The sequence below is a fragment of the Ornithodoros turicata genome, chromosome 1 (genome assembly GCF_037126465.1).
Source record: "Ornithodoros turicata isolate Travis chromosome 1, ASM3712646v1, whole genome shotgun sequence".
Taxonomy (NCBI): domain Eukaryota; kingdom Metazoa; phylum Arthropoda; class Arachnida; order Ixodida; family Argasidae; genus Ornithodoros; species Ornithodoros turicata.
In genome coordinates, this window is record NC_088201.1 from 183383016 (window position 1) to 183392219 (window position 9204).

General features: G+C 49.9%; 1 protein-coding gene across 1 annotated transcript; it reads right to left on the reverse strand.

Moving 5' to 3' along the window:
- Window positions 1–2084: 2084 nt before the first annotated feature.
- LOC135391621 (uncharacterized) lies at window positions 2085–3121 on the reverse strand. Its single transcript, XM_064621945.1, has 2 exons — window positions 2585–3121; window positions 2085–2471 (listed from the first exon to the last, which is right to left on the reverse strand). Exons 1-2 carry the CDS (start codon window positions 3119–3121, stop codon window positions 2085–2087), a joined length of 924 nt encoding a protein of 307 aa, XP_064478015.1.
- Window positions 3122–9204: the final 6083 nt, after the last annotated feature.

Genomic DNA, 9204 nt, shown 5'->3' on the forward strand with positions numbered 1-9204 from the left:
TAGGATACCAGCTTTGCATTCTGTCACAGCCGCCGACCTCTTTGATTTACGCGACTTGGCGGAGGCCCAGCAACGGGACCCTGAGCTGTCCGCCTTTCCTCTCAAGGGATACTCTCTCCAGCTTCAGAGAATTCCCTTTTCCGACACGGACATTCCTTTGTGGTGCGACGCGGCTTCTGACCCACCCCGACTCTACCTTCCTCCTGACTTCCGACGCGTTGTTTTCGACCGCCTATATAATCTGTCACATCCTGGTATCCGAGCTTCCCAGCACCTTCTCGGCACCCGCTATGTCTGGCCTGGTATGCGAAACGACATCCGGGACTGGGCACGTTCGTGTATACCCTGTCAGGCCTCGAAGGTTCATCGACACACCACACGACCTTTAGTAGGCTTCCCCATGCCGGACGCACGTTTTGCCCATGTCCATCTCGACCTTGTAGGACCCCTTCCACCTTCGCGAGGGCACAAGTACCTATTAACGGTCGTGGACCGTTTCTCACGCTGGCTGGAAGCCATACCAATCCCCGACATCACGGCGGAGACTGTAGCCCGTTTTTTTGTCGCGGAGTGGACCTCCAGATACGGAGCGCCTCTCCGCATCACCTCAGACCGCGGCCGCCAATTCGAATCCCGCCTCTTTCACCAACTGTCGCGGCTCTTCGGCTACACCCATCGCAAAACCACGGCATACCATCCTGCGGCCAACGGACTTGTCGAGCGATGCCATCGACAGCTGAAGTCTGCCCTGCGTGCTTATCCGGATCCGAGCAACTGGGTAGATCATCTCCCTCTCGTGCTGCTCGGCCTCCGTTGCGTCATACGCGACGACCTGGGTTGTTCCACAGCAGAGCTGTTGTATGACACTACGTTGCGCTTGCCCGGCGAATTCTTATCTGCAGCCCCTCACGACGCCGGTCCTAGCGCTGACTTCGTCCGCGGACTTCGCCAGTCCATGGCAAATCTCCGGCCTGTGTCAACTCGGGCCTGCAGTACTCGGCCAACATTCGTCCCCGCAGCGCTCAAAACGGCAAAGCACGTTTTTCTACGCCGCGACGCGGTCAGGAAACCCCTCTAGCGGCCATATGACGGCCCGTACGAAGTTCTCAAGCGCGGAGACGCTACCTTTACGTTAAGAATCGGTGGGCACCCGGAAACAGTCGCAATCGACAGGCTTAAACCAGCCTTCCTATTCTCCGACGACGCGCCTCTCCCCCGACCTGCTACCTGCCGAACGTCACCAAAGCGAGTCCAGTTTCTTCTACCAGTCTCGTCCTGGGTGGGGGGGAGCAGTGTAGCGGAGGAAGATGACCTGACGCGATGCGCATGGGCATCGCGCGCACACACCCCGCTTCTCTCGAACCGCAATCGTTGGAATAAACTACTGTTGCAACCTGCCTCCACACCTCCAACAACTCAAAGGCAGGTGACTTTGAATCTCCAAAACTCGGTGGCTCACAAATGGTGGTCGACGAGAAGGTGTAGTCTTTATCCACGAAAGGAAAATCATGGAATCTGTCCATGCATAGCAGCTCGAAACAGGAATGAGCAAAGCGTCGGATACAATCGTCAACAGTCGCGTCGCAAGCAAAGCTGTAAGCAGCTCCAACATGGGTCGTGTCTGCCGCTTAAGGGGTGCAACTCGAGATTTTCCAATTACAAACGAGACCTTGCCCTCAGACGTAGTTGCGCTTCTGTAGTAGACAACGGCGCCATATGCTTGAGGACTGGCGTCGTCAAAGACGTGTAACGTAGATTCGAGACGTTGAGGCGTCGAGGTATCAGCCAGAAGCCGTCGTTGCGAAAAACTCTGTAGAAGACGAAATCCTGAACACCATGTGTTCCAAACTTGGGCATCTTCCGGGGTCAGCTGAGCATCCCACGTAGTCCTTTTCTCCCATAGCCGTTGGAACAGGATCTTGGATGTGTGATGGTAAATGTGTAAAGGATCTGTGATGGTAAATGGCGCAAGAAATCGGAAGGGATCATACAACCGTGAGACACCTTACAAAACATACCGCTTCGTATCTCTCTTGACGCTCAAAAAATCGAGAACAGAGGCGAGGGAACATGAAAGTTCGTCATCAATGGTGTTCCAAGTGACGCCTAGCACTTTGACGGTAGTCGCTGTTCTGGTGACACCTCCTTCCACGAAGATTTGCTGAAGAGGGCCTGCGGGCCTTGAAGAGGGCCTTGCGGACAGGCATGCTGGCAGCATCGAAGATTTGAAGTGTCTCTTCAAACACGCGAGTGGCCTCGTAAAGATCACATGCACCGGTGAGAAGGTCGTCCACATAAAATCGCTCTTTCAGTCTTTCTATCGTCGACGGGAAGGCAGACTCCTGCAGCTGTAGATGATGATAAATAGTGGCACACAGCAAGAAAGGGCTCGAACTTTCGAAGGGCACACGAGTCACGAGCCATGCTTCCACAGGTGGTAGCTCTCCTTGTGTAGAGGGTGGAGTGCTGTACTAGAAAAACAGCAGGAAATCTCTGTCACGACTATCGACGATAATCTGCAGGAAAGCTTTTTATCAGCACTCATGGCAATTTTCAACAATCGGAACACAAGCAGGAGATGCACAATATCAGGATTGAGGTTGGGTCCAGGGTCCGAAAGGTCATTCAGAGATTCTAACCCAGGAGCTTTAGAACTGAAATCGAAGACGATACGAACTTTCGTTGTTTCACGGTCTCTCCTAATTACTGCATGGCGAGGCCTGTAATAAACTCGGCAGGAGTTTGAACATTCATATTCAATGGGAACTCTTTCGGCGTGATTGTCTTTAAGATATTGGCGAATAGTCCGGTCGTATTCTTCCAGCAGGTCTGGGTCGCTGCGAAGAGTGCGGGTAAGTGCATCCAGACGACGTCGAGCCAGATCTCTGTTGCTGCCCAGGTTTGTAAGCTCTCCCTTCCAAGGCAGGCGCACAACATATCGTTTGTCAGTCAAGCATGTAGTCTCACGAAAGCGCTGCAAGACCGGGTTATCCGACAATATGTCTAGAGATGATAGCTCATTTATTTGCTTTATGCCGAGGTGTTCCAGATCCCAGAACTTCTGGAGATCTTTTGAAATGCTGATGTCGTCAGTCTGAATGTGGGTCACATGAACTCGCATAGTAGAGGTTTTCAATGAGGAGTTGAGCGCACGTGGACCTTGAATTACCAGCCAAAGATGGTCTCAATAGCGACGGGTCCGTCATGCAGCTTCTTCGTGTTGCCTGCGGCAATCTTCCAATAGTAATCGGCTCCTATGAGCAACGAGACTCCAGTAATGTCCAGAAAAAGAGCCGGGTCATCAGCAACGGACATGCCGTCAGCACGCAGATGGGAGACGAGAACGTTATCCGGAACGGGTAACGTTTCCATGCAGATGTCTTGAAATTCCAGGGCTTCAATCTCAACCTAGTTTTGCGAGAATGTGGAATGAGGTGTTACGTTCACTCTACGAGGCGGTGAGTCAGTGTTTGCACGGCGTCCAACGGCAAATATGGCGAGCTCTTCATATCCTGCAGTGCCGCACCGTAACTTGCATGACGTGTCCCGCCTTATAAAGGTACGTTGGCTGCCTCCATCTAATAAAATGCGGAGAAGCTTCTTGCGTGCTCCAGTCCGACACTGTGCCCAAATCCTTGCTGTTTGGAGCAGTACAACGGAACTTGTGTTTACTGTCGACACGTTGACCCAAGAAGTGTCTAGCAACATCGATTCAAGAAGAGCGACAGGAGAACAGTGGGGGTGCCATAGGTTGCGCCGGTGCAAGAAACATTCGAAGTTTGCATGTTCTTTCAGAGACATGTGAGATGTTTCCCTTTGCAGCGGGAACAAGAAAGACGAGCTGCCGACCTACAGTCCTTTGGGAGGTGTCGTCGTTAGCCCCATTTGAAGCAGCACCCGGACCGCTTGAGCTTGTTGAGTTTCTCCTCAGAGGGAAGGGGCAGCTTACAATCTGCGGCATGATGCTGGGAGGAGTCGCGCAGAACACACTTGGTAACAGGGGAGTCCGCCTGTGTAGTCAGGACAGAAGCCGAAGGTACAGGAGGCTCCCGTTCCCGGGTTTCGGCACCATAATTTCCACCCATTTTTCGTCTTACCATGCATTCTCTGTGTTCAATTTCTTTACGAAAGAAAGTCATCAGAGATGAAAGACTCGAATCTTCGTCGAGAGTCCTACATTCACTGCTGTTTTGAGCACAAGTCTCAACAGTACCTTCACTGCTGCCTTGAGCAGCAGACTCAACAGTTGGCAATTTGTTCGTATTAGGACTTCTCTGACGATAATACTCCAGTTCGAGGTCAGGTGGAAGCTTCCGAAGTAACTCTCTCATCAGCACAATGCCGTAGGAACTCTCTGAAACTTGTAGGCTCTTGAGGTTGCGCATCCGGACAGTCAAAACGTCGTAGAGTTGCCTCAGACTTGTTACATCGGCAGAGGACCGCACATTTGGTAACTCGAGGAAGTGACTCATGTGCTCGGAAATCAAACCGTGACGGCTACCAAATTGCTGCTTCAGAATATTGATTGCTATCGGATAATTTTCGTTGGTCAAGTCCAGCCCCTTGATCGCAAGTTCCGCTTTGCCCTTGACCAGTGTCCTAAGGTATTGGTACTTCGCAATGGTAGAGAGGGTACGGTTGTCATGTATGCCGGGAACATATTGGTCCCAGATGGACTGCCATGATTACAACTCTCCGGCAAACGACTCGATGTGTAGCTTCGGAAGCTTTGGTGTGCTTGAGTGATGACGTTGAGACGACGCAGTGTGGCCTAAGCCTGCTCCGCCTGAGTCAAGTACCAATACCGGAGTTGACTGCGGATGTTGACAGGAATCAATTAGCTCATAGCGTGGCTGCCGTTATAATCTCTTGGTAGTCATCGCAGCCTTGTGCTTCTTGGTCTATCTCGTCGTCATCTACAGCTGCAGCGATCTCGCGGTCCATGCCCGACAGTATAGATGTGTTGTGTCTGATACGACAAACAGGTCTGGAGAGGAAGTAGCCTTTTAATGTGTCGAATGGTCCTAAAGCCAGAGCCGAGCAAACTGCTCTCGCGCCGGTGGCGCATAGCTTAAAACAAAGGCGCGGGACGAGAATTGGCAATGGTGCTGCCACATCACTCCCCCTCCCCCATGAAAAAAAAAGTGAGAAGCCTGGGGGATAAGAAGGGCGTAGAATGGGGCTCCACGATACCGTTTTGGGAGGAACGAGAGCAGGGGTAGTAGTCGTTGCGACGCCTTGCGGATGGGTGGGGGTGTCATGGCCCAGGTCACCTGGCAGGGTGAAAGTGGCCAGTGACGACGTGGGCCGGTTTGAGACGGTCGAGAGATACTGTGTCCGGGCGGCCCTGGATGGACAGCCGGTACCACTTAGGGTGCCGTTCCAGGACGAGGTAGGGGCCGTCGTATTCTGGTTGCAACGCGCGTCGGACAGAGTCGCGCCGAACGAAAACGTGTAAACCAGTAGATGTGGGTTCGATCCCTACAGCTGGCTAACCTTTTCAGTGACTTTCATCTTTCATCGTTGAAAACGTGCGTTGACGTCGCAAGGTCCGGTGCGATGAACGTGTGGCTTCGAAGGTGACGGCGGGTCGGGGAGGGCCGGATTCGAGACATGGTCGCACGAAGCTTTGCAAGAAAAGAAGACGCATCCGCCAGATCGGGAGAAGCGGCAGGCTCGAAGAATTCGGATGGAAGCCGAAGTGGAGTGCCGTACACAAGCTCCGCGCTGGAGGTACCCAGGTCTTGCTTGAAGGCGGTGCGTATTCCGAGAAGGGCAGTTGGCAGGGCATCGAACCAGGATGAGCGGTCTTGAGCACACGAGAGAGCGGCCTTCAGATGACGATGAAAACGTTCGACTAAGCCATTTGCATGCGGATGGTAAGCGGTAGTTCGTATGCAATGTGTTCCCAGAAAGTGCAGGAGGTCCGCGAAGAGGTGGGATTCGAACTCAATCAACTGCAATGGTGCTGCCATTGCCAATTCTCGTCCCGCGCCTTTGTTTTAAGCTATGGGCCACCGGCGCGAGAGCAGTTAGTTCGGCGCAGGACGACAATTGGCAATGGTGCTGTCACAGATGCCTTGGCTGTTAACAGAGCTTGAGCTCCAGATCTTCCCTGGACGAGGAAAGCGAGCTGACGATGTTCTTGATGTCTTCAGTAAGTATGGTGATTCGAGAACGAACCGGGGCGCGCTGCCGCTTTTCACCTCGAGTATTTGAACTTCTGGTGCGTGTGTATTGCTTTGGTGACCAAGGAAATATATGCCGGTGTTTTCTTGTGCCTAATTCCCTGAGGATTCACCTGGCAATATGAACCGGAACGTGTTCTGACGGAGGGGAGGGGCTATTGACAAGCATTATACAGGAGAATAAATGTCACATCTCCAGAATTCTTGCCCCCTGGCCAAGTAGGCCCAAGACACATACTATCCCGCTATTTCCCACTCCTTCCTGCTTTCCTTTCTCCATCTGTCCACGTCTGTACACCGCTCATAGCCACAGCTGCTTCGTGGCGCTAACATGGAATAAAAAAATATTATGCCTGAACAACAAGCGAGAAACGGGTACATGACCATGAGTCAGAGGATGGCAAGTAGGGACGACACAAGCAAGAATCCCGTCTTCGAATTTGCACCACCTTGCTTGCCTCCTGCTCGTGTGCTCATCAACTAGTGAAACAATACCTGTCAACCAACGTACATGCTGCCTTTTCAACCTGGCTCAAGGAACACGTTTTCTTATGCAGGGGCACTTTATGAAATTTTACTTATTGACGCGTCCGCTGTGTTTGCCTATTTTTCTAGGACACTGACGTGGAAAACAAGTGCTTTAGTTATGGAGAGTTCAACTACAGTGCGCACTACGCCAGTAATCGCAGCCCCAGGAAGTATGTTAAACTTGAAGACTCACTACAAAAGTTCAAGAACTGCACGAATGACACAACTTCTGCTCTATACACAACCGACAATGCCTCATTAATACTCGTCTTGACGTCGTAAGTCCACCTTCCAGTTTACTTTTTGTTGCTTGTGCCTGTACGTTCGTGTATGTCTGTGTGCGTGCTGGGGAAGAGCACGCAATATGAGGTAGGTTAATGATAGTGGTGAATGTTGCCACTTTTTCTCGATGTGAAGTACCCAAATTTGGGCAAAGGTGTCGCCAAATCTAAAATACATGCATAATTGTGCCAGGGTTATCGTCGCCCAGCTTAAACTATTGACTCCGGTACATATTTCGGCCGAGAACATGTGGCGCCAAAACTTTGGGAACACCAGACCAAACGAGAAGAGACACGCACGACAACGAGTGCACAATATCAACAGGTTTATTTTCGGACAGACATAATTCACGACAACGAGTACACTGTTCCCTCTCGACCAAAGAAACACAGCGATTGCTGACACATAAGTAGTATGGGGTGGGGTCCAGGTTACATGGGGTCCAAACTACGGCACCCCTGCCCCTGAGCCCTGCGCGTATTTTTTCTGCGCGGCGCGTGTGCGTCCACGTGTCCACGTGTGCGTCCACGTGATTATCGGCGGGGGAGGGCTGTGTGCGCGCTTACCCTCTCACATTTTTCAGCCTGGGCAGACTTCTTTGGCCGACTTCACATATTTTTCCGATACAGCAGGTGAGCGGTTTACATGCAGACATGCAAAGGAGGGTCATACACAAAAAAAGACAAGTGAAAATATATTTATTAATGCCAATCAAGTTGAGATATATTTATTAAAGCCAATAGTGCTGGGAATTGTGATGCCAATCCGGTGAATGAGAAAAACCCAGCCGAGAAACCTTCATCACCTGTAACAGTGGCGGTGCTCGGGTGGAGGATTGCTGTGGTGGGCGGAGCGTGAACGGAGGGCTGCGTGCGCGCTTACCATTCACCCTGGGCTGACTTCTTCCACCATTTTCCTATTTGGGTCGAATTCCTTCCAGCGACAGGTGCGCGGTGCTCGGGTGGAGGGCTGCTGTGGTGGGCGGAGCGTGACCGGAGGGCTACGTGTGCGCTTACCATTCACCCTGGGCTGACTTCTTTCACAATTTTCCTACTTGGGCCGACTTCCTTCCCGCGACAGGTGGGCGTCGCGTGGCCGGAGGGCTGCGTGTGCGTTTACCATTCAGCCTGGGCCGCCGTCTTTCAGCCTGAGTCGACTTGAATCGTAATTTTTCCAGCTACAACAGGTGTGCAGTAGGCTGTTTACATGCAAAGGATAGCCATACACAAAAGTACAAGTGAAAATATATTTATTAAAGTCATTAGGAATTATGTTATGACTCTGCGTCAATGGGAAAAACTTAGCCAAAAATCTGAAATAGAAGGAACACAATACACATAACAAAGAATATACTTATTACAGGCATGATACATTAGCACTGAATAGGTATCACAAATCAAACAAAATATTTTTATTAACAGTAATCACAAGTTTTCAATGAATCAGAAGTGATAACACACTTAATCAAAGAAGATAATCTTAATCAATATGATTATAAACAAAATTACAAATTGTATTATAAAACGCCTAATATTCCTATACGTGAGAACCATCAGTGCAATAGCGGGAAGCTCTGATAGTTGTATGCAGTTAAATGTGAACAGCACAGACCCTGGAAGACTATGGGACACGAACACAAGAGGAAATAAAATCTATACCACTACATTGATTAATCAAAACAACATAGTAATCTATCATTCAGAAAATCAGAAGAAGAAAAAGTCAAACTCATCAGAAAATAGACATGTTAAAAATGAACTTCACCACATAGCACGCTCCTAGCCAACAACCAGATCTGATGATGTCTATCCTGATTTGTTGAAGACAGCTGCCAATAGATGTATGGAAGACCACGGAACACGAACGACAAGAACGACACGAACACAAGAGGAAATAAAATCTATACCACTACAAAGAAGATATTCCTAATCAAACAACAGAGTAACCTATCATTCAGAAAATCAGAAGAAAAAATCAAACTCATCAGAAAATAGACATGTTAAAAATGAACTTCACCACATAGCACGCTCCTAGCCAACAAACAGAACAAAGAACGACACGAACACAAGAGGAAATAAAATCTATACCACCACAAAGAAGATATTCCTAATCAAAACAACAGAGTAATCTATCATTCAGAAAATCAGAAGAAAAAATCAAACTCATCAGAAAATAGACACGTTAAAGCGAACTTCAACACATAGCA

Excerpts from the sequence above, each read along its gene's own strand:
- LOC135391621 (XM_064621945.1), bottom strand. The coding sequence starts at position 3,121 with ATGCGAGTTCATGTGACCCACATTCAGACTGACGACATCAGCATTTCA. Across the intron at positions 2,472-2,584 it reads CCAACCTCAATCCTGATATT|TACAGCACTCCACCCTCTAC; the intron begins GTGCATCTCCTG and ends CTGTTTTTCTAG.